This window comes from Leishmania mexicana, chromosome 32 (genome assembly GCF_000234665.1).
Source record: "Leishmania mexicana MHOM/GT/2001/U1103 complete genome, chromosome 32".
Taxonomy (NCBI): domain Eukaryota; phylum Euglenozoa; class Kinetoplastea; order Trypanosomatida; family Trypanosomatidae; genus Leishmania; species Leishmania mexicana.
The window spans coordinates 152,457-176,336 of NC_018336.1; the positions used below are offsets into that span (position 1 = coordinate 152,457).

At 62.0% G+C, this 23,880-nt stretch overlaps 7 protein-coding genes across 7 annotated transcripts; all 7 read right to left on the reverse strand.

The window, feature by feature from the left end:
- Window positions 1-549: 549 nt before the first annotated feature.
- LMXM_32_0480 (conserved hypothetical protein) lies at window positions 550-2,541 on the reverse strand (the record flags this gene model as incomplete). Its single annotated transcript, XM_003878244.1, has 1 exon — window positions 550-2,541. The coding sequence occupies one exon, from the start codon at window positions 2,539-2,541 to the stop codon at window positions 550-552; it is 1,992 nt and encodes a 663-aa protein (XP_003878293.1).
- A 773-nt stretch (window positions 2,542-3,314) lies between these two features.
- On the reverse strand, window positions 3,315-6,542 carry LMXM_32_0490 (conserved hypothetical protein; the record flags this gene model as incomplete). Its single annotated transcript, XM_003878245.1, has 1 exon — window positions 3,315-6,542. One exon carries the CDS (start codon window positions 6,540-6,542, stop codon window positions 3,315-3,317), a length of 3,228 nt encoding a protein of 1,075 aa, XP_003878294.1.
- Window positions 6,543-6,998: 456 nt separating this feature from the next.
- On the reverse strand, window positions 6,999-7,913 carry LMXM_32_0500 (conserved hypothetical protein; the record flags this gene model as incomplete). Its single annotated transcript, XM_003878246.1, has 1 exon — window positions 6,999-7,913. The coding sequence occupies one exon, from the start codon at window positions 7,911-7,913 to the stop codon at window positions 6,999-7,001; it is 915 nt and encodes a 304-aa protein (XP_003878295.1).
- A 705-nt stretch (window positions 7,914-8,618) lies between these two features.
- Window positions 8,619-11,288, reverse strand: LMXM_32_0510 (conserved hypothetical protein; the record flags this gene model as incomplete). The annotated part of the gene is made up of 1 exon (XM_003878247.1): window positions 8,619-11,288. The coding sequence occupies one exon, from the start codon at window positions 11,286-11,288 to the stop codon at window positions 8,619-8,621; it is 2,670 nt and encodes an 889-aa protein (XP_003878296.1).
- A 2,357-nt stretch (window positions 11,289-13,645) lies between these two features.
- On the reverse strand, window positions 13,646-14,695 carry LMXM_32_0520 (putative d-xylulose reductase; the record flags this gene model as incomplete). Its single annotated transcript, XM_003878248.1, has 1 exon — window positions 13,646-14,695. One exon carries the CDS (start codon window positions 14,693-14,695, stop codon window positions 13,646-13,648), a length of 1,050 nt encoding a protein of 349 aa, XP_003878297.1.
- A 652-nt stretch (window positions 14,696-15,347) lies between these two features.
- On the reverse strand, window positions 15,348-19,706 carry LMXM_32_0530 (conserved hypothetical protein; the record flags this gene model as incomplete). Its single annotated transcript, XM_003878249.1, has 1 exon — window positions 15,348-19,706. The coding sequence occupies one exon, from the start codon at window positions 19,704-19,706 to the stop codon at window positions 15,348-15,350; it is 4,359 nt and encodes a 1,452-aa protein (XP_003878298.1).
- Window positions 19,707-21,644: 1,938 nt separating this feature from the next.
- Window positions 21,645-22,250, reverse strand: LMXM_32_0535 (conserved hypothetical protein; the record flags this gene model as incomplete). Its single annotated transcript, XM_003878250.1, has 1 exon — window positions 21,645-22,250. One exon carries the CDS (start codon window positions 22,248-22,250, stop codon window positions 21,645-21,647), a length of 606 nt encoding a protein of 201 aa, XP_003878299.1.
- Between the last annotated feature and the right edge of the window lie 1,630 nt (window positions 22,251-23,880).

Consider the following 23,880-nt stretch of genomic DNA (forward strand, 5'->3'; position numbering starts at 1 on the left):
GACTGCTCGCGCCTCATACGTCGTCCGTGGAGGACGGCGGCTCGCCGTCGGCTGCACCTCTGCCGCGATCGACTGGCCGATTCAAGTCTGCGCACTTTCCCGCACTGCCAAGAGGACACAAATAAGGGACGCCATGTGTCCTGCCGCTCTGTGCGGAATTTTTTCTTTGCTTCGTGCGGATGCTGTTACCCGTTTACACCCTTCTGGAGCAGAGGCAGCCAGGGGGAGAAGGAAAGGGAAAGAGGACGATGGGGGCAGCGGCAGCAGCAGCGTCAGTGGCAGCGAGGTGAAAAAAGAAGGCACCCTCCCCCCTCCCCACGCTCCGCCTCTCTCAGACGCAAATCCCACATGTCCACACAAGGCGGCGCACACACAAGTGACGATATGAGTCCGAAGAAAAAAGTTTTTGTCGCCACAACATCCGCGCCTGCTCCGCTCGCGGCCGCCCCTATCCCCCTCACAGTCACTCCTCGTTTTGCGCGCCGTTCGTGATGGCGATGTGTACAGGGGGACTCGCAGCAGCTCAGTGATATCTTGTCTGCGCTGTGCTCACAAGCAACGATGCAGCAGGCGATGAAGTGGGTACGCATCGGCTCTCATGCCTTCGGCAGGCACCGGTAGGCCCCCCTCGTCACGGTGAACGTGACGGGCAGCGATATCACAGCCCTCAGCTGCCGTGTGCACCTCCCCGCAGAACACGGCCACCAGCACACGCAGGCCCGCAAGAGGAGTGGCTGGTGTGGTAGGAGTGCGCAGTAATAGCCGTTGCAGCAGCTCCGCAAAGCTGCCAGAGGCCCCGGGAAAGTGTTTGGGCACTCGAACAATACTGGGAGACGAGTTCACGCGTGGCAGCGGTGCTGCTTCGTCACCCCTGCTCGCGCATGCCAACGTGTCTTGCCCTTGTGCAAGCCCCCTTGTAACCTCATCTGTCCAAGCCTGCATATCGGCCCCGCACTGGGGAGGCAGCAATAGAACACCCAGTGTTTCGCTGTACTCCTCCACCACAACACCCCTGCGTTCTTGTAAAACGCGTAGCTCCGGGGCGCCACGGACACTTTTGCCGCCGGCGGCTGACGCGAAGCGGGCGCGACGCGTATTTCGAGAGCTGCGCAAGCGCACAGGCGCTGTCGTGAGCTCCAGCTCTTGCACCTCCACAAGTGCGCCAAACAGCGGGAACAAGCGGGCGAGAGAGAGAGGCAGCATACCTGGTCCTTTCCTGCGCGCCGCCAACCCCGATGCCGGCGCTGTAGTAGCCATGCACTCGAGGCGAAGCTGAGAGACGGTGCCAAGACGCTCTGCGACGATGCGGGCTGCCAGTGCCCACATGCTCGCTGCGGAGGAACTGAGAACGCAACGAATAGCCTCCTTGCGCTGGCGGCGACTCGTGCGTGAGGGTGTAGTGCGGTGGGCAGCCGATTGTGCCGTTGCTACCGGCAGCTGGACGGTTTCAGGCGTCGCAGCTGCAGCTTTCGCGCCTTCCACCACGTCGCACCGCTTTCTAGACATCTGGGGGCTGTCATGCGCGTCGTTGACGCTGCGGCGAGCGGCGCGGAGACGACGGAGGGCGCAGCGCTTCTCTGTGGTGTCGTTCGATGCAAACAACGACAACGGCGGGGTGCAACGTCCGAGTTGCTCCGGCGTTGGCGTTGGCGTAGCTTTCGACGCCGGTGCAGCTGTTGCAGCCCCTTCCTTATTTTCATCTCTTCCGCTATCATCCGCTGCGTGCGTGGCTGGCGCGAAATTACCGCAATCACCAGACCCCGCCCTGTCGTCGGAGAGTGCTGTGTACCAGTAGCGCCGCAACGCTGAGGCCCGTGAGATCTCTCGCGCGAGCCGCAGAATCTTCCGCGTCGTACACCGCCGTCTCCAGACACCTCGCCGGGTTCGAGAAACCGTGGTGGACGTAGTCATCGGCAAGGGGAGCCCCCGCGGAGGCAGTCGTTTCTCTTCCGTCCGCACACGTTTCTGTGCGCTCGTTTCGCCTTCGCTGCCGGCGCCTGTGGCGGCACTGTGCAGTGTGGACGCGGTGCCAGAGCGGCCGTGTTTGCGCTCCACGTCCTCCTGCTGCCGCTTGGCACGCAGCTCTTGGTAGCGCGACGTGAGAGTTGCCGAAATCGCCACCTCGCGTGCCCGCTGCATCTCTCTAGCCGCCGGCACCGCTGGGAGTTGCGTGTGCGTCTTGAGCACCGTTACAGCAGAGGTTGACGAATTTATTGATTGCTTAGAAGCCTTGCGGGGGCTCGAGGACGCAGTTCTTGACCGCGCCGGCAGCTCTAGGGACCTGTGGGATGCGTCCAGCTCCGACCCCTTCCTCCTTGCCTTCGCCTTCTCGCGTGCCGCAGACTCTGCCTTGTGGGCCTGCACCCCCAGCATGAGTGGATTCACTCCTCGCTCCACAGCCTCCACCATCTTCGACGGCGGCACTGCTGAAGACGTCGATCCATGGCGCCGGTGGACTTTCGCCAGCGTCGTGTGCTCTGGTGCGGTGACAAAGCCGCGGTGGCGCTCGAGGAGGTTGTCCAAGACAGAGCCGGCATCCATGATGCAGTTGTTGGTGTGCGCGTGTGCTTGCGCGCACAAGTCCTCGATTGCTCTGTTGTGATGCAGCTGGCCTACAGTTGTCCTTCAAGTCTTCGCTTCCGCGCCTGCTCCGGTGGCGGGTGACCAACGCGGTGCGGGCAAGCGCTCCTCTGCAAAGTCGCAGCAGAAGCAGCGGCTGTATTCTAAAAGAAAGCAGGCAGAGTCAAATGACGGCGAGGACGTGCGCTAGTACGCAGAGCACGAGAAAGCGCGGGGAGCAGCATGGGGGACATGTGGGGCGCATGAGCCTAGAAGAGGGGCAGTGAGCCGCGCGGTGGCATGTGTGACGTCAGCTCGTGAGATCCCTCGAATGCGCAGCGACAGTCCCTCTGGCGGTCCTTGTCGTCAAAGTAGAAAAGCACACGCTTGGCGTGCAAGCATGTGTCTCTGTGTGTGTACGTGTGTGTGAAGCTATCGCCGTGTGGTGGGCACAACTCACAACAGACGCTGGCGAACTCCAGAGAAATCGATCACGTCGGCGGTGGTGGACTGGAACCACCACGCCGACACGCATCCTGGTCCTCATCCGCTGCGTCTGTGCCTCTGCGCTAAACCCACGCAGGAACCTCCTTGGCGTGCAACGGACCTTCATGGTGGAGGGAGGGGAAGGGATCTCCGAAACGCCATCGGTGCTTGACACAAAAGGCAGGAACACGGGCATGTGCGTATGTATGCGTGCGTGCTTAAGCGCTGCCCCCCACCCTGCACGTGTGGACACCACTCCGCGGCCCACGTCACGCGTACCACTGTATGAGTTGTACCGGCGAGCACGACAGCGGATCGAAAAGCAACGTCTCTAGCTCTCGCACGGCACGTCCTTGTCCAAGGTCAAACACGCGCTGATGGCGACTGTGGGCCCGCTTTCGCGGCAGCTCGTCTCGGTGAAGCAATGCGCTGCGGCGAAGCAGATCATCCGCTACCTCAGGAGGGGCGAGCAGGTAGTTAAGTGCGCGAGAAGCAGAAGCGGTGTCACCAACCAGGGAGACGGCAGTCCAGTTGGCACCGGGCACCACCACGGGTAGCGTATATTCGTCCGCGTTGTCGAGAGTGGCAAGAGCGGCGCCGCCGCCAGTCTCGCTCGTCGTCGGCGGAAAGCAGCACCACACAGGTGCCACCATGCACCCGAATCGCTGTGCGAAGAAGGCGGATGACGACACAACACCGACGCGTGCCACACCCGGTATGCGCAACGCGCCGCCGCCTCTGCGCTGCAGCCACCGGTACTGCAGCAGGACCGTCCCCACGCTGCTGTGTAGGGTAGGGAGCTTGCGATCTGTGTGTGCCGCCCGCACAAAGACACGGCACGCCGCATTCGAGACATTACCATAGTATTCCAGTATGTGCAGGTACGAGGGAAGTGGCGCACTCGCCGGCGCCACAGCGGCAGACGTGCCGTCCGTTGGCGTGCGACTGCGCTTTGTGCCCTGCCTCGTCACCCGAGCCTTTTTTGGAGTGGGTCGGCGCCGCTGCTGCGCCGCTGCTGAAGGGCGGGACAGCCCATAGTCCAGAGGGTAGGCAGGACGGCCTAGCAGGTGAAGGAGGGTGACGCGATCCTTGAAGCCAAGCGCACGGCACCGCCCCCGCGCGGCGGCACCGCTACGCGTTGTTTCAGCCCTCGGTGGTGCCATGAGAAGAAACCCAAAGAAGCGACGAGCCAGCTGGAAGTGGGCGCGACGCGCCTGCCACGACAGTAGGCACCTACGTCGGAGCGAAGGGGTGGCCACGGCACGCTTCGCGACTGGGGATGCGGCAGACCTAGCAGCGGCGCCACGGATGCGGGTGCACGAGTCACGGCTCCCGCTCGCAGGAACGCGGTAGAGAAGCGCAAGGCGCCATGCGTACGGAGCCGTCCCTCCTTCCCCGGACTCGTTGCGGTGCGGATCTGGTAGAAACGGAGAGGAGAAGCTGGGGTAGGCCACGAGGGAGAGGCGCGGCGAAGCCCACTGAGGGTCATGCGCAGCAGTCCTTGACCCTGCCACCGTCGCACCAGTTCTTGGCGCGGTTTTTCGGGGTGGAGACGTGGACGGCGTTCCCCGGCGAACGCGCGGGTTACAGCGGGGGCGAAATGAACGCAGCTGCAACCGCCGGTAGACACGGGCGCAGCGCTGAAAAGCACCCTTGAGCGTCGAGAGCGCCTCAGACTCCGGCTGAGAAGAGGACGCGGAGGGGTCGCACCGCCAGTACTCAAACACAGAGGCGCGTGTCGGGCTCAGCGAGCACGGGCTCCAGGATGAGACAAGCCGAATTCGCAACTGTGACGTAGCGCGGCGTGTGAAGTGCACCGGGCCTTCACTGAAGAGAAAAATCGCCGTAGAAGTGACTGCGGCTTTGGCGCGCAGTGAAGCAACCAGCACCACTGGCACCACGCGCGTGTGACGAGAGAGAGTGCTAACAGAGTCGCGGCACTGGTCGGCTGCCTTCAGGGCAGCATTCCCAAGGCATGCCGCGCCTGCACACCACATGTGTCCATGCACGACAGTTGCACAAGTTTGTTGTGTGCGCTGATGGCGTGCCGTCGGAGAAAGTGCAAAGACCACCCCAGAAGGTGCGGCGCCAACGTCCTCCACATCAGAATGCAGTCCGAGCAATGCAAGGAGGCTGGTCAGCGCAGATGAGACAGCAGACGCGGCGTCATGCGGCGAATCAGGTGAAGTGCGCACTCCACCACTGAATGGCCACTCCTTCCGCGGCGTCAGCGCGTACACGCAGTGATGCGAAAGGTCGGCCAGCATCGTTGCAGCTGGGGCGGACGCAATTAGCGACGCCTGCGCGTGTGATGGCGGGCCATTCCCTGTAGTGGGGCTGCAGAAGAGTCGCCGGCGCTGCTGCACCGCGAGCGCGGTCACCCAACGCTGCAAAAATCGATGATCTTTTCGCGCGGGCTCACATGGTATGGCGAGCCGAATCACGCATGATGCGCAGAGGCGCAGACGTCTTGCGCGCCAGCTTTCACATGGCGCTGTGGAGCTGAGCGCTGCATCACCACCATGCTGCGAGGGGATCGATGATGTTGCTGCCGTCAACGATACGTGCGTGACGCTGGGTTGTATGGCAAGAAAAACAATACGGTAGTGGAAGCGCTTCGCCAGACGCGAGTGCGATGGAAGCCACTGCGTCACCACCTTGCGTACAGCCTTGATGGCAGGCGGGCGTGCTTTGCGCGCCGCAGTTGACGCGTCGGACGTATGTCGTTTACGCCTGCAGCAGCCGCAGAGCCCAATCGGCCGCCCGTACTCGAGTGCGAGCTGCCGAGTGAGATGCCGCCGTCGCGCCACCGGCCGCCGGCGGTACCACAGCCGACGCCGACGGCGCAGCCAGAGGACCCACTGCGCGTGTGACAAAAGGCGTTGATGTGTTCGCTTGATGCGCAGTCGCCGCAGCCGGGCTTGCTGCTGGGGAGTGAGGGCGGTGCGTTCCTTCGCGGCGCGCCGCGAGACGTCGTCGGCAGAGCTGCAATGCGACCCCAGCTCCGTCATCCAGAGGTAGGTGCGGTCGCGAATCTCCTGCGCGGAGAAGCCCATGGCGCGCAGCGGGGCACCGCTACGGCTGCTGCTCGTGGTTAAATGTAGAAGTCCGCCGGCAAGCTCGTCGGCATCGCTCCTGGTCCTCTTTTTCGTTTTGCGTGCCATCCGTTTCTCTCGTTCTGCCCGTGCCTTGATCTCTTGAAGGACGCGTGACACTGGCACATTCGCGGAGGCGGGGCGGCGGTACGCCGGCGTCGCCGCGGCCACGTGTATCAGAGAAGAAGAGGTAGCGGCTTCTGCCTCACTCACAGTGGTGTGGGTCGCCGATGAAATGGTGGCCGGTGTCGTGCGCAGCTGGCGTACTGCGGATGTCGGCCGACGAAACACAAGGGCCGAAAAGGCGGCAACATCCGCCTGACGCTCGTGGAACAGAGCCGCGGCATCCATGTCGTATTGCCATGCAAAAATTTGGCTGGCTTCCCAGCCACAGCAGTGCATGAGTGGCGCACCGAGAGGAAGAGGAAGAGGGTGGAGGAGAAGGGATGCGATGGGATAGGCGCGGGTCGGTGAATTCCCTTTTAAGCCACCTCACAGGTTTCGCACGGATGCCGCCGTGCTTGGAGGTCGCCGCAGCCACGACAGTGACGTGTTAAGGAGAGGAAGGAAAAGAAAAGGTAGCAACGGTGGATCAGAGAAGGGGAGGAAGAGCAAGACAGTCGCCCCCCCCCCTTCCTACGTCGCTTGGCCTCTTCGTGCGTCGTCCGCACGCACATTAACGCCGCGCATTGTCATGGGCGAAGACACATGTGTGGGGTACGCTAGAGGGACCAGGAAAAGGTGGGAAAAGAGGTGGTGGGACAACAGAACGCATACACCCCAGCGTGTGTGGGTGCACGCGCAACCATCACAAGAACCTCAGTAAGGTCACTTCCCCCTTTTCCTCCTCCAAGGTCCTCAACCTGACGCTGGTGTGTACTCGGCCGCCGCGTTGCGCCAGTACACCGTGACAGGAGGCGGGCCATGCTGCTGCCACTCCTCCAGAAGGGCAGCCATCTCGGCAGCGCGCGGGATGCCCAAGTGCTTACCAGAGGATGTCACGATGAATACCGGCAGCAAGCGCTTCAGCTTTTCGTGGTAATGCTCCACCACTTCGCGCAGTAGCACTGCTTCAAGCTGCCGCTCGACTGCGGCGGCCTGCGGCGCAGCAGTCTCAGCGGAAGGTTGGGGCCCCTTCGATGTAAGCTGTGCCAGCGCCGAAGCGCGATACTGTACGCACGTGTACTCGTAGCAGCGCAGCAGCCCTTCCTCGCCGACGGCCTCCAGCTTGTCTGAGTCGCTTACGTAATCTCGGACCGCCACCCAGCTGCTGCTTTTCGTCGCTGCCTCCACGCCATCGCTCAGCGCGGGCACAAACCAGCGCATGCCCCGCTTCACCTCCTTCGAGTACGAGATGGCATCCAGTGAGGTAAGCAGCAGCTGCGTCACCTGCTGCGCACTCCCTTCTGCCTCGCCGGCGTTGGCACGCGGCAGAGGGACCCAAAAAAGACGTGGGTCCGTGCTCGCTGCGTGGGCCACCAGTGCTGCCGCCTCGGCCGCCGTGAAGGACTTCACTCGGTCCAGGAGAGTGCCGGCGACGTCGTACTTGTGGTCTGCCACGTCGTGTAGCATGCCCACTAGTATAATCCGGTACAACATACCGGCTTTTTCCCCGGGTGCCACAGTGGCGGTAGTGTCCATGAGGTACAGCAGGATTGCCTGCTCCGTCACCTTCCGCATATGGCCAAGGCCGTGCGAAGCATCGCGGCCGGCGCAGGCAGAGGCAACAAAAGACGTGCAGCGATCCCACAGCTCGTAGTGCAGCGCCTCCATGGATGTGAGGAGGACGTGTGTAAAGGAGGAAAGGGGAAGAGGACGGAGGTGGGCCGGCAGTGGGGTGCGGCGAGAGGGACGAGTATAATCACTCCTGCACCGGGGACGGCGTCCCTTGCTCCGTGTTCTTGTCGCTTCCTACAGCGCCTACAATGTGTGACGCCGTCGTAGCCGCGGCGTGTCTGACTTTCCGCGCCATCGCACGAGGGGAACAGCGTGACGCGGATGGACGAAAAACGCGCGCAGAGCCCAAACACCGCAGAAAAAAAAGGCAGGGAGAGGGGCGGTGTGGGGCAGAGTGGGAGCAAGAAGTGCATCGCCTGAGCAACGCACCGCGAGAAAGAGGCGGGAGCAGAAGACTGCACGATGATGTGTGCCGTGCGCGCCCCCATCAAACGGCCTCAGCCGAAAGTGTCAAAGGCCACCCGACATGCAGACAACGAGGAACTTACGCGTGTGGTGAGGTCGGCCGGTGCCGCCGCTCCCACCCCCTCCTCTCCCTCCCAGGTATATACATCCCTGATGGCAAGAAAAGGTCACAGACAGACAGTGCCGCCACGTGTGTGTCATCCTCTTTTGGACACCTCTGTGCTTCTGCACTCCCCCCCCGTCAGCGCAGCGCAAGAGGGGAGACACGCGCCCATGGCCACGTGCATTGGTTACTTGGTGACCCACAGCACGCCAACCACCCTGCGAGTGGCTGTGCTACGCGTCCTCGGCACCGTCCTCCATGCAGGACAGCAGCTCCATGTGCTCCGCCGTCGTCACACCGCAAGCCTCCAGCTCCACTGAGTATCGTGCCAAGAAAGACATCAAGGCGCCGGTCTCACCAGCGCGCGACAGCCACTCTGCTCTCCACCCCAGAAGCTGCACGTAGTGCTCCTGAAAGCAGCGCACCACGCAACGGCGCACAAGCGGGTCCACAACAAAAGGCAGCTGCATCAGTGCGGCTTGCTCGCGCACGGCACCGCAGCACTCCGCGTGCCGCGTGCCGTGCGCCAAATCCTCAGCGGCGTTTACCGCTCGCACATGTCGACCACGACTGAAGACGAGGTACATGCGCAGCCCAGTCAAGAGGGGGTGGTTACCCGGCATGAGCATCTCCAGCTCTTCCAGTGTGCTTGCGCAGAGATGGATGAGCTCGGCGCTGACAGTGGAGCCGAGGCCTCTCGCCACCGTTGAGTAGGCGAACGCCTCCAAGCGAAGCCGCAGTCGCAGAAAGTGCGTAGGCAAAAGAGTCCGGGCAACGCACGCGTCGAGGTCGACGAGGTGTCGCACCGCTGCCACCACCGGATCACGCGCGGTCTCTGTGGCTTTGCCTTCACCCTCACTCTTGGCCAACCGCATTGGGACGTCATCCAACTGACGCTGCAACTGATCAGCAGCTGAGCTCCTCTCTTCGGTGACGCCGTGTACCTCACAAGTCCTTCGCCGATGCGGGCAATGCTCTCCATGCCGGAACACGGTGGCCCTTTTCGGCGCACCAGCCGCTGCGGGCATACTGGTGAGGACCTCAGTTTCCCCAGGGATGTTTGGCTCGTAGATAAGCTGTCTGCACCCGCTGCACACCTGCCCACGTAGCAACGCGGCCTTCTGGGTGCACAAGTGGCAGCGGCACCGAAACCCAAGCGTCTCCGACAGCTCCGTCTGCGACACCGTCAGAGCTGTAGTGGCAGGCACGTACGACACCGTGATCTCCTCTCCGCTCTCGATGGCCCGTAGTGCAACGAGTGACGCGACGACACCGTCGTCTTCGCTTCGGTGTGGATGCGCGGGTGTCCTGTCCAACACGAGAATTGCGTTGGGGACGCACGCGTGGTTGAGGTGGCGCAAGAACGAGAAAAGCGCCTTCACAGACGTATCGTTCGCGCTCAGAGAAGCGCACGCAGCCACGCCACAGTCGCCGTCACCTCTCTTCAGCCCTGCCTTCACGCATCCGTGGTATTCATTGTACTGCTTGTGCCGCGATGATCGAGGTGGCGGGTCAATGCGGAATTCATCGACACCGCGCACATCGAGAAGCAGCTGAGGCGCGGATGGAAAAGATGCATGCACCGCGCCACCGCGCCAGTTCAGCGCTCGGCGTAGCGGAGCGTCGGCAGTGAGGTTTGTGTCGCAAGGGCTATTTTGCGGTGCGGCCTCCGGCTGTGGCTTTGCGGCCTTGCTGACCTGCACCTCCTGCACGCACGAGGCAGACGGAAGCGGGAAAGCATCGTACATCACACGTTCGGCCCACTGGTGCAGGCCGCTGCGCAAGAGATCAGGGAAGCGGGCCAGCAGACTAAGAAGCTGAGCTGCCGCGCTGCGCTCGCCATTCTCTGTGGTGAGCAGCGCTGAGTCCTTGCGCTGACGTGCCCAAGCGATCAGTTCATCCCCTGCTTCCTCCGCCACAGGGCCAGCCGCCGCGCCGTTGTGGCGGCACCGCGCACCTTCCTTCCAGATCGGCGTGCTGTCCTGAATGCGCTCTCCGGTGTTGGCGACGGCGCTCGCTGTCTCGGAGCCGCCTCGACAAAATACGCGTACCTCCGTGTCGGCCACCGTGGCAAGTGCCGCCTCTCGGGCGAGCAGCTCTCCCTCTCTGACGGTGCCGATGGCCAGCAGACCACACCCGGCGACGCTGCGGGACGGATCGATGCTGAGCTCTAGATGAGGGTGCAGATAAAACTGTGCGCACGAAGAGGACGACGACGACGATGTGCCAAGAAGCGCAAGCAGGAGGGTGCGGATACGACCGAGGATGAGCTGGTCAGTAGGCACGGAGGCAGTGTGCGAGGCGGTGATGCGGGTCACCTGCTGAGCACCGAGAATTTCGCGCACCGCACCAAGAGCAGCCACGGCCGCTGTCATTTCTGTTTCTGCGCCCGCTGCGGGCTCGGCCGCTGCTGTTAGGGTCCGCAGAGGTGTAATCGATGCAAGCTCGACGCTCGCCTCGGCGTACACGCGAAGAAGCGCGCGGATGTGGCCATCAGTGAGGTGGGCAGAGGGACTGGCCTTGAGCGGAACGCGAGACTTGACATCGTGCCATGCGTCCCGCAATGCGGCCATGGCGCTTCGCTCGGTGCCAGCACAGCCATCCGCATCGGCGCCTGGCAAACTCGACGCAGCGCAGAGGTGCGAGAGCACAACATCAATTTTCGCCTCTTCATCGTCGTCATCGTCGAATGTGTCACAATCTAATTCAAGCACTGCGGCCAACGCGGCGCGAGTGAGCTGTGGAGGAGGTGCGGGGAGCAGCGTAGAGACACGGCAGTCCGCCAGTGCCAACGTGCTGCAGTAAAGGTGGCGCCAGCTCTCCTCGCGGTCATCGCCATCGGCTTCGTCGTTGACCGGTGTCCACGAGTGAGATGGGCCGCGTACAAGTGGTGCGCTTTGCATTTGCCGCAGAACGGCTGACAGCTCGCCGTCCGAAGAGATCGCCACACGCTCGGCAACCCATCGGCACACAAGAAGCGCAAGACAGCAGTGCAGGAAAGACGCTTCGGAGGCGTGCACACACAAGCTGTCCCCGTCACCAAATCGGGCGCCCTCTGGGGAGAATGAAGTGGGAGATGGCGGCGCCGGTGGGGTGCGCGAGCCGCTGGCCGCGGCAGAAAGCAAACATAGCAACGACGGCATCATCACCGACGATGGTAGCGGTGGCTCCCCCGTAGGGAGAGCTGCCGCGCTAGGTGAGGCGACATCCCAGTCCCACGTGGCGCGGCAGACCGCATGAGCAGTGTTCATGGGGGCTAGTGTGATGGCGCTATGTCACCGCCATCCTTCCTGTATGTTGGTCGACCAAATAAGTACAGGAGGGCTGCGTCCTTGGGCTTGTCGGCCTCGGCGACAGAACGAGAGAGTGAGAGGAGAGGCGGGGGTGGTGGCAGGGCGACAAGGAGGGAGAAGCGTGCTGAAGAGGTGCGAGAACACAAGCGCGGTCCCATCCATGTCACCACAGATGTAGCAAACACGCCAAAACGAAAAGCGGCTTCCGTCTTTCGGTTCGTTGGCGTGTCGGATTCATCGGAAAGGGCGGCAAGGGAGAAAACAGCAGAGAGACGCAGAGAGGTGAAGGGGAGAAGGGAGGAGACACAACCGTTCAGGCGAGAGCACGGGTTGGGAGAAGGCGGCGCCCCCCCGTCACCTCTTCAGGGGGAGGGCGAAATGAAAAGAACAAAGACATGCGAGCAGACGTGCCCTCTCAGCGCTCGCTGCCTCACGTATGATGTGCGCACCGCCTTATCTGCTGTTGTTGCCACCGTGTTGCGTCCGTACACGATTCCTGTCCGGGTGTTTCGCATGTGGCGGCAGATGTATAAGCACTTTCTGGCGTGATGTAATATGCATCACCGTGTCGCTACACGAGAGGCTGCACATTTCGCTCTGGGGGAAAAAGAAGGGGGAGGTGGGAGGGGGTGGCTATGATGGATGGAGAGGGCGCCTGAGCTTCACCCGATCCTCACAACGCAAGAGGACAAAAGAACTACACCACAGGAGGTGATGACATGTCAGTGGGAGACGTAGAAAATACAAGAAGAAAAGAAAAGGTGCGCGCTCCAGACTTTCCGCAAGACCGCGAAAGCAGAGCACCCGACAAGCATAGAGAGAGAGACAGAGACAGAGGGCGCGCAGAGCCTGTTCGCCTCGCTCTGCCTTCTTCTTGCCCGTGTGCTCTTCCTTTGTGCAGGTGCTCCGTCTACGGGTGAATCGGCAGCCCCGCCTCTCCCGTGTACTCCAGGCATCCTCTTGGTCGCCCTGTCGTCACGGCTACGCAACACTACGGAACGCAGCACAGGTAGCGGAAAGCGAAAGCGGGCCGAGCCCTGTCCACGGGAACGAAGGCGAGCCCGCTCAGCTGGCGTCGTCACCGGCTCTCAGGGTCTTGCTATGAAAACGCACGCTCTCACGTATGTAGAGGTACACAACAGCGGTCGCTGAGTCATCGACGGGCTCGGAAGAGCGGCCATCCAATCAAAGAAGAAAAACAGAATAAACGAAGGCGGGGCTTAGTACCAACAGTGACGCCACCGTCCCGCTTGTCACGGGGTCGGGCACCGGTGGCAGCCCTTCGTATCACCTCTACAAAATCCATATTCTCCTCCAGATCCTCCAACGCTTCACTTCCCACTTCACACGCGATCCGGCCAATCGCCGGCGATTGCGAACGGCACACCGATAAGAGAGAGTCGTCGCGAAGAGGGCTGAAGAGACGAATGCGCTGCAACGCGGTGTGGGCCCGTCTTCCTCAGCGACTGGGCAACACTGAAGCCGCATGCACGGGGATTCGCAAGGTGCCAACTGATAGCAATAGGAGTCTCCGTGTGCGCGTGGGTCGGCCGGTGGTAAGGGGAAGGAAGGGAGGGGTCCGGCAGAGCGCAGCAGAAAGAAATATGTTGCCTTCTTGCCCTTCACGCCGCAACGACGTCGGGGCAGATGCCACCGCGCCGCGCAAACGCGCGCACACATCGCCACCAGCCATCCACGGCGTTGCCGCTACGGACAAGACGGCAGGAGAGCGGGGTACCTGACAACGCTTGCCCGCCGCGTGCAGCACGCAGGAGAAGAGGTGGCGGGGGAGGAGGGGGGCATCAGAAAAGGACGGAGAATGGAGGTAGAAAATAAAAAGTGAAAGACGGCACAAAAAAGGCCACGGCGGGCAAGTGCACAGGAGAGTTGTTCAAAGAAGAATGGTTAGAAGGACGGAAGGGGGAATGGGGCCGGCGCCAACGACCACCACGCAGCCAACAGGAGCACTAGCTCTCCATCTGGATCATAATTTTCATGTCTTTCGGGTCGCGGTTCATCGCGCGCTCGTAGGCCTTCACGCTGTCCTTGAACGCGAACTTGGCGCTGATCAGCGGCTTCACGTCCATCTTGCCGGAGCTCAGCAGGCGGATGATCCGCGGGTACACGTTGCGGTAGCGGAAAGCCGTCTGGAACGTGATCTCCTTGGCCTGCGCCATTACAATGTCCACCGGCACGGGCTCCACCGGCATTCCCACAAGCACGCAAGTCGCGCCAGGCGCGGCGTTCTCGTAGATCAGAGGGAACGCCGATGCCGCGCCGCCGCACTCGAACACAACGTCGCAGCCGTTGCCCTCCGTCGCCTCTGCAACGGCGCACTGCAGCTCGCCCTCCCTCGAGGTGTTCACCGCGCGCAGGCCAGGGTAGCGGCCCGCGATCTCCAGCCGCTCGTCGCGCGAGCCGCAGATGATCACCTCAGAGCATCCGCCCGCAAGCGCGGACAGCGCCGTCACGATCCCGATCGTGCCGCACCCGATCACGAGGCCCACGTCGCCGGGCTTGATGCCGGCCTTCGTCGCCGAGTGCATGCCAACGGCGACCGGCTCGCACAGCGCGCCCTCCTCGTAGCTCACGTTGTCTGGAAGCTTGAAGCACAGCGCGGCGGGGTGAATGATGGTCGTCGACATGCACCCGTGCACCGGCGGCGTCGCGAAGAACGTCAGCTCGGGGTCCAGGTTGTACAGCCCGGTCAGCGTCTGCGCAGAGTTCCAGCGCGGAATGCCCGGCTCCAGCGCAACGCGGTCGCCTGTCTTCAGGTTCTTCACCTCTGCACCCACCGCTACAACCGTCCCGGAGGCCTCGTGGCCAAGGATCATCGGCTTCTCCACCACAAAGGGTCCGATATGGCCGTGCTCGTAGTAGTGCACGTCGCTCCCACAGATGCCCACACTGTGGATCTTCACGCGACAGTCGTGCGGGCCGAGCTCGTCGCACACATCCACCTCGCGAATTGTCAGCTCGCCCTTTTTCTCCAGCACGAGGCTCTGCATGAGGACCATTTTCGGCGCGGAGGAGGGAGGGGGGCGAGAGATGAAGAGAGTATATGTAGGTTGCGAGAGAACCCGTAGGAGAGATCGAAGATAGAATAAGGTTGAGAAACGCGTGAGAAAGCAAGGTGTTGCGGTGACGGAGAAGAGCGACTGCTTCCTAGAGTGGGTGAGCGGTTCGTGCGTGTGTGTGGGTGTTGGCAGGCACCATGAGGAGCAGGAGAGGAGGGGGGCAACGGAAAGTGCGACGGAGAGCAGTGGCGGGCAAGGCGGCATGTACAGCAACATTAACCGCGGAAAGGGCAGCACGCGGGGGAGAGTACACGCCACTGCACCTCGACACAGCAGGAGAGCATGTACACAAGGCGCTGACAGTCACGTCTGCAAGGCAGAACGGCAGCCGCAGATGCGAGAGAAAGCGAGCATCAAATCGGTTGGCGCAGACGCGCCTGTGGTGCACCTCCTTCGCTGTTGTTTTTCCTGTTTCCTCGATCCTCCCATGTAGGCGGACCTGCACGTCTCGATGGTGGCGCAGACATCCTTGTGCACGCTTGCCAGCACCCTTGTGCTTCCTCGAGGCTGTCTTGGGACTGGACAACGTATCTTGTCCTTCTTGTGCGCTCATGTTTCGATGTGTGAAGTCGTCCGTGCTTTCCCACGAGACCTACGGAATAGCCGTTTGTACCCCCGACCTGCGCAGCGCCTGCACATCATCGCTTGAGAGTCTTGCACACCCGGCATAGGACACATAGCGAAGAGAGGTGGACGTCGCCAAGAAATCGAGGGGGCCGTGTACATCCAAGCTCTCCATGTTGAGCGCCTGGAGCCGCGGAAGCTCCTCCACCCCGTGCAGTGCGCCAATGCTGGTGATTCTCCGGCAGCCCTTCACCGAGAGGTAGCGCAAGGCGCGGCAGCCGCCCACCAAGAAGCGAAGCGTGTGCACCGCGGTGGAAGAGAGGTCCAGGTACTCGATGTGGCCACCCTGCTCGATTCCCTGCAGACCCTCCACAGTGAGCGCCGTGGCGCCGGCGACGGCGAAGACTTCAAGGGCGGCGCACTTGCCAAGACGCCCCACTCGCGTCAGGGTGGGGCATCCGTTCGCCACAATCTTGCGGAGGCGTGGCGCATGCTGGAGGCCCTCCAATGACGTGGGCAGCAGCTCCGTGCAGCCCTCCAAGTAGAGCGCCGTCAGCCTCACGCAGTCAGCGAGGAAGTCGACATCCGTGATAGGCATGTGAGAAAGGCAGAGAATTTCCAGCTGAGGCAGGGCCTGGATCCCTTGGAGTCCGTCGACATCGAGATGCCGGCAGCCACTCAAGTCCAGTGAACGGAGCGAACGGCACCCCCCACCGAAGTTGGCGACCGTCGAGACATTGGTGCTTTTCAAAGACAGCTCCGTGAGAAGGGCGGCGTTCTCCAGACCCATCACAGAAGAGTGTAGCACGCGCTTGCACCCGTCCACGCGCAGTACGCGTAGCGCCGGGGTAGACGCAAAGTGCGAGAGACCGCTCACTCGTGTGTACTCCATCGCCAGCAGCTCAAGGTGAGGAAGATCCTCTAGCCCCGCGATGGAGCTAGAGCTGATGCCGTTGCATCGGGTGAGGAGGATGCGGCGCAAGCTGCGACAGCGAGCAAAGTTCTGCAAGTTCCTCACCTCCTCCGTGTAACACAGTGACAGCGTCTCGAGCCGTGGCGCCCTCTCCACGCCGCGCAGCTCCTCCAGGCGTCCGCCGCCGCTATCCGGCACAATCGCCAGCGACGGCAGAAAAGGCGACAATCGGCAGGCGTGCAGCAGCAACTCGCGTAGAGCGGGACAATCGCCAAAGAAAGAGCAGTCGTCGATAACAGCCCTCTCCAAGTGGAGCACCTCCAGGTGAGGAAGCAGCTCCACCCCGCGTAGAGTGGAGCAGGCAAAGGTTGCTTCAGAGATGAGATGCAGCTCTCGCAGGACAAGTAAGTCATCGAGGTGAATGTGGCGCAGGCGCGGCGTGTCGAGCCACAGCACCTGAAGCGCCGGATACACGGTAGCGGTGACATGCACGTCGTCAAGCCCGACAGAGCAGGGGCTACCCCCAGCACTCGGGCCGCTGCGAACGCTCACATAAAGCTCTCGCAGGCGCTCCAGAGACGGTGATACTCCCTCCTCGCCGACCTCCGTGTGTGCTTCACAGCTCACATCGCAGAAAAGCGGTGCGGCAGCGTCCGCCACGGCGCCCTGGAGGCTCAACACCTGCAGCGGCGCTGTGAACATAGCAGCATGGGCGGTGAAGGCACCCAACACCCCAGTGACCTCAGACGCGTCGTATGATTCGCCATCGCTGTGCAGATCCGACGCCGCACCCTCTGCCATGACTGGGGCCCATGGACGTGCAGCCACACTCAGAACTAGCAAATTCTTGCGATGCCGCAGCACGCTCATGCACCATCGCCACGCCGCCGCCCATCCTGGCGGCAGCAGCGACTCCGTTACGAAAAGATGAAGCTCCTGCAAATCCAAAAGGCCGCCCCCCTCGCTGTCAGGGCACAGCTGGTGTGCTAGCCACGGTATGTGCTGCTCTGTCAGATGGAGCGCGAGAGGTCGTGGCTGAGGACCTGACGCGTCTCCCAGCATCAACCACGGTGGGTCAACTTCGTTCATCCTGCGCACCACACTGTGCCTTTTGTTGCGCCAATCCTGCAGGCGCACACGAAAGCAGTATTCCGCAGCAGGATCGCGCCCTGCGTGCCCGGCTTCACCGACGGCCACGACGCCCGCGAGCCCCTCAGCGTTGGCCATGTTTGCATGATCCCTCGATCCGTCCAGGGTGAAGACCAGTTCCGGCATCGCCGCGCCGTAGTCCTCCTCGTCCTCGTCCTCCTCCCAGTCACCCTTCGGCGGGCTCACAGAGTCAGTCAACAGAGGTGGATTGGGTGCTGCCCCATCCTCTCCCCTCGGCGAGGTGCGGTCGGTGTGCCTCGTCCTGCCGACGTCTGCCTGCAGCGAAGGGGCGACGGTGGCGGCAGTGGTGCCCACAACGCGGTCACCTTCGCTGACTTCATTGTCCACAGCGTGTAGAGGCACCGAAGGCGACCGCACAAGCAAGAACTCGGCGGCGCTGCTGCAGATGGGCTGGCGAGGCAGGCGGTGGTGGTGCCGCAGCCAGGCACCGACCCATCCCCGCATCTCCGCTGTGTCTAGTCGAGTCTTGTTCGTGCACAGCAAATGTACGGTGCCGCTCACATCCTCGACAAGAACGGGCAGCGAAGCATGGCCGTAGTGCGGATGATGCGGAAGGTCGGTGACTGTGTTCAGACGGTAGTGTCTCTCCGCCTCCTGAGGTGGGTTGGCGAGGGAGCTTTCCATCGCCGCCGTGACAGTAGACGACGGGGTATTGGCGCGAGAAGACTGTGAGATAGGGGCCAACGTGACCTGAAGCTGCTTAGAGCGTGATGCAGCTGCGCTGCGCGCCCACTCTCGGGAAATCGCACTGACAGCATCGTCCAGCAGCTTCCGCGTTGCGCTGAGAGCCTCGGCAGGTCGCTTCTCTAAAATAGGCAGAGGCAACGGTGTCAGCTGAGCGCCATAAGCAGCCTTGGCTCTCATGTCCCCTGCGCCCCCGGATGTCGTAAAGGCTCCGCCCGATCCGCTTTTTCCCTCACCACCAGCGCCGTCGAGTCGGTTCCGCTTGGGCCGCAGCACGTCGCAAAAGACGCCGTCGACGCAAATGCGCGAGAGCACGGTGCGGCCACCGGAAAGACGAGGCAGGACGAAGGCATGGTGGGTGCATGTGAGGTGGTGCAGCCACCCCTCGCGCCACACCCAATCCAGCAGCAGCGATTGCCGCTCGCAGTGCAGCAGAGCACTGCCATCAAGCAGGCGCTCGTTCTTGGCCATCGTCAGCCGGTACGGTGGGGGCAGCGGGGTACGGCGTGCGACTGGTACGCTCCCAACGTACTGCCGCTCCTGCCCATCCAAGCGCGCATACGCGTCCCGCACACAGGCCCCCGCGTCGCTCTCCTGAATGAAGGAGCAGATGCTCATAGCGACCTTCGCAATCATCCATCGCCACCCCAGCTGCTCGAGTCGGCGCCGCGGCGCAGGGGCCACGGCACGCAGCGTGGCGTGTGCTGCAGTGGGGGAGTCCGCTAGGTAGCCCAAAATGGTATCCCAGGGAACGTCGTCGCCCTTGTGCGCGGCAGGGGCCGACAGCAGCGGCGGAGGCCCCGCATCTCCCAATGGGCCACATGTTCCCGACTCCGCGCCAGGGGCTTGGTCCCAAGAAACGACGACCGCCCGCTGATAAGGTGGCGCGTGCGGATGAGCCGCAGCATCGAGCTGCAAAGCGAAGTCCTGCACTTGCCTAAGAACCAGCTCCTGGATGTCTAGCGGTACCGTGAGCTTCCCAGACACACCATCCAGCTGCTGCCGCGCATCTGGCTGCAGTGCTCGCTGCGCATCTATGTACTTCTGGAGCAGGTTGCAAAGAGCGTCAGCGGGTGTGGGCAGCTCTCGCTGCCCGTTCATAAGCGCGCCATCGACGGTGACGTGAGCTGGCGTACGCATCTCTGAAACATCGATCGCCCGATGTAGCAGTGGCATCGGTGCCTTCAGAGACGGCGGCAGCGAGGAGAGCCCCGAGCGCAGCATGGCCGAAAACGTCGCTTTGTCGCGGGGGGCGAGAGTCAGCAGCGACTGTTGGTTTGCGAACTCCCGCGCATCGCTGCTGCCGCCGTTACGCTGCGGCGGCCTCTGTGGCAGCAGGCTGCCGGTCTCGGAGGAGTGAAGTTGCAATGTTATCATGTGCGCTCTGCCGCTGTGGTTGAGATTACGGCTGTGGAGACTATGGGGCTCGGGCTGCATTAGTGGACTGAGCGGTGTCGCCATGTCGATTGGGGCGCCGAGGGGCACGGTGTAGGCCGTCGCGAACCCGCTCTGCGCGTCGCTTGGATGTCCCCCGTAGGGGGGCAATCGTGAAGGATGCGCACTTTCGGATGAAGACCCACTACGCCCTTTCAGCTGCAAGGACGCTGGAGCCCGCGTCATCCGTACTCCCGAGTCGCCGCCGTCTCGCTCTGCTTCACTTCGTGGCGCCGCCTGCTTATCTTGGCGCGACCCTCCTGCGGTGCCGCGCCATGCATAGGGAGTGCAGGACGTGGCTGAGTGTGGCACCGTCATCTCTGTAGCAAGAGGTGGGGTACGACTCGCCCATCCCGCTCGCAGTGACTTGCCTGGTGTCGTCCACGAGATCGACGTGGACGTGCTTGTCGCAGCCATCCCCCCTTCCGGTGATGTGGCATTGTTAAGAGACGGTGTGTTCCCTACCGAGCCAGTAGCCCTGGATGCTGCGACAGAGGACCATGGCACCGGCACCTGGCGCAGCGAGAACGCATTTCCTGCCAGTCGCTGAAGCCCCACAAGCGCAGGCACAGATACTTTAGAGTGCTCGGAGGCGGCAACGAGGTTCGCCGATTGCGAAGCAGGCAACTGTGTGAGCGAGTTTGTGGGGAGAGAAGCGCCCCTGGTGCCGGCAGACACGGACGACACCTCAGAAGTGGAGAGCGTGGTGCGGGACAGGAATGGCGATGTAGCGGCGCATGGCGGACCGTGTGGGGATTGCGACGGGGAGGTACTCATTCTAAGCTACTCGGCAGCGAAACAAAGTATGGGCGAGGGGTCAAAGAAGCAGTGTGGTCGTACGCGACTGCGGGGTGGCCTGCACCCAAGTGTGTCGTTCAAGTCCGTATACGCGTGTATGGGTGTGTGTGTGTGGAGAGGTCTCGTTCCCCGAGGATGGCGTGCACCCCACCTCAAACGGACGGCAAAGATGGCCCTTTCTTTGCGTTTTCTGTCGTTGTGAGGATGTGGGGCTCAGCGCGCATGGAAGGGCGGGTAAAGCGGAGTGCGCAAGGCAAGGCTTTCGAATGAGGAGAAAAGTGTTGAAACTGGCGGGTAGACTGGACGCCTCCGCGCTACGAGTGCTTGTGCGCGTGAGGTAGAGAATGGAAAGCTGCCGGCAGTCGCTGCGCCGCGTAGGATGCGAAGGAGGGTGAGGGCACCACTGCAGCTGAGCCAAAGGACGAACACACACACACGCACACGGCTCTGGAGATGAGCAGGCGGTTGCGGATGTGAGGAAAGTAGGGGAGAGGGGCTGTGTCATTGACACGGACGAGGCGTGCGTGTGGCGGCAGTCCTCCGTGGCAAAGCAAGAGTTGCCGACGCACGCACCCCTGTGTGCCTGTTTACGAGGACGTTCTGAAGACCTTGGGGTGAGGTATGTGTGTGTGTGTATGTGTGTGTGTGGGGGGGGGGGCAAGAAGACCTCCAGCGGCATACGGAAAGAGGAAGAAGGCGATACAGTGTTTTGAAGGGAGGTCCCGGTAGCAAGGGTGGCCATCACTCGCGACACACAACCAGCTGCGCCTGCGCAGCGATGAGGCGCGCATGAGAAGTAGGCAAACACAAGGCGGCGGAAACAAACTTTGCCGACAGCATCACCACTCTCCACGCGCACTACTCACCGCAGTGGTGGAAGTCGACAGAGGAGCCTACTGTTGCGCCGGCGAGTCCTCATGAGCACGGTGCGTGTACACAAGTGCCTTGACGCTAAGCAGCTGCTCTGCAAAACGGTGCACGCGTGCTCCCAGGCATGCCCGCAGCGTGTTACCAGAACCCATGTGATCGTCTTCTGCATTTTGTCTCGCCTTGATTTCCATGTGTTTGTGCGCTTGTGTGTCCAGCTGGGGCAGAAGAAAGGGGACATGTTCGCGTAGCCTGCGGCTGCCCATTTTCACTCCGTTACATTACACGATTCGGTGCATTCCTCCACCGCTTCGCCGCGGGCGCGGTGAGAGAGCACACCACCACACCCGTAGGCCCCTGGCCCTCAATCCTCTTGGAAAAGTAGACCACGGAAAGGGGGAGGGGCACTGTCGTTAAATTGCCCACACAGCCCACGTCAGCGAAGCAGAGTTACTGCTCTCAGTGGGCATCGCATTCGTGTCTCTGGTGGCTCACCATCGTCAGCCGCTGCTCTCCCGTGAATACCACCGTTCCTGGGCCGTCCACCCGCAGCTCTGTAAACCCATCCAGCCCCAGCCGAATGTTCAGCTGCGTAGCGATGTCTGTCGGGCATGGCAACAGAAATGTGTTTGACAGGCCTGCTGACGCGTCGTGCCGCCGAGGCAAAAGGGAGGCTACGGTGTACCTTGGCAACGGTGCGGCAGCCGCCGCCGCATCGCTGTGGTCGACTTCTGTTGACGGAACTGTGAAGGTTTGTGCGTAGGTCAACCGCTGCACATCGAGCGGGAAGCATGCCACCACATACTCCTCCACCTTGTTGTTAGAGGTCAACGTGCGCACAATGGCGCGAACGGAATGCACCGTCGCAGCAGGTGAGATGCCCCGAGGCCCCTCATACGCTCTCAACACCTCCAACGACGGCGGAGGAAGATACACCAGGTGCGACAACCGAAGAGAGCCGTTGACGTCCAGGGAGGTGTCCAGTGCGGTCCACCGGTACGGCTCGCCGTCCTGGACGGAGGCCTGGAAGAATGTCTCGCGCTCCGCCGCCAATACCTCCCTCATCGAGAGAGCGAAGAACGTATTTGGAGACGGACTCGACTCAGCGAAATTATGCGCGGCGAATGGGCGCGCACACACGCGAACGAAAAGAAAAAGTCACGAAGAAACGCGCTGCTCCGCACGCTTCGGCTTCACCGGTGCCTCAGACTGCGCGACGCTTCAGCGGATCCAAGGCGCTGCGTCGAGCACTGCCTGGCGCCAGTGAGAGCGAAGCGGGAGAGCAGGGAGAGAGGAGGGCACACTTTAGGCAGGAGAGGAGAGCAATGAGCGAAAGATGCAAGGAAAGTAATAGCAAGAGCAGCGCATCGTCGTCACATGCAGGCCCGCAGAGAGCGCGTGAAAGCGGTGTGTGGGTGTGCAAGACCGAGAGAGAATAGTGCTCTGTGATGCGCTCAAGGGGGAGGAAGCGGGGGCGGATGGCGTGCGCCGGTTCAAACTCCCCATTAGGAGGTATTCGATCAATGTTTGCCCTTCTTCGTTGCCTGGAGAGCACAGAAAGAGTCGCCTCCCCGCCACTTAACTGTCAACATGTACGACACACGTCCACAAACTTATACAAGCGCTCGCACGAGCAGTCACAAGTCGTGCCCGCGTGCGGGCAGACGTCAACGCGCGCGCATCTTCGTGCTCGTTTTATGTGTTCTTCCACGAGAGGGAGGCCCGACAGCAGCACAGTAAGTGTTCTCCAGATACCGGCAGAGGAGAAGAGGGGGGGGAAGCAACGTAGAAAATAGGTAGGGGAGAAGAAGAGGGGGACCAAAGCGCGTGCGCACCTCAGTCCCCCGCGTGTTCCAGCCCTCCGTGATTTCCATCACGCTCCTCAGCGCCCCTTTCACCTCATGGCTTGGTGGTCTATCGAACGCACGTGAAGGGTACTATGTCTGTGGTTGGCATTTCGAGCAGAGAGATCTATGCCTTCTCGAATACGCGGCGCAGGCACGAGAAAGACTCAGAGCGAAGGATCCTCGACGCAGCGCTGACCCTCACCCGCTTCGCAATGCTGAGCCGACAAAGGGCTGCCGCATCACCTAAGAGAGGTGGTTACTTACAGGTAGATACACATCTAAACACACAGAGAGATGCAAGAGGGGAGCAAGAGGCACAGGGGCTAGATGCGCAGCACTACGCACACAACATCCTATAGAACAACATACAGCAAACACCAGTAGGCCATCAAGGTCGCTACTTCTGCTGAAGCGCCGGCGGCGGGAGGAGGGCGGGGCACACTAACGCGCAGGCGGCAGCACTCAGCAGTGAGGTGGGGTGCACAGTGCAAGTGAGGGTGCGAGAGAGAGTGTGTCAGACAAGCACAGAGACAAGAAGTGAGAGTGCCTGGCAAGACAGCACAGATGCATGACATGATGGGCATGAAAAGAACAGAAGGGACATTGAGGGACGCACGCGAGCACCGGTGAGTCGGACAGGTGCGTGGGTGTGTCCCGAGACACAGGGAAGAAGGTGTCTTGCGCGAATGGCTTGTCAAACTGATAATTCAGAGGACTCTAATGCAGTGCGTGGCTCCCGCCTCTCTTCTCTTTCCTTCCCGCACCCACCATCAGCTGGAGCGCGTATTTGACCTAACTTCATGATAACCGACGTTCACTACCCCGTTTTCTCGTCGACGTTTTCTCCA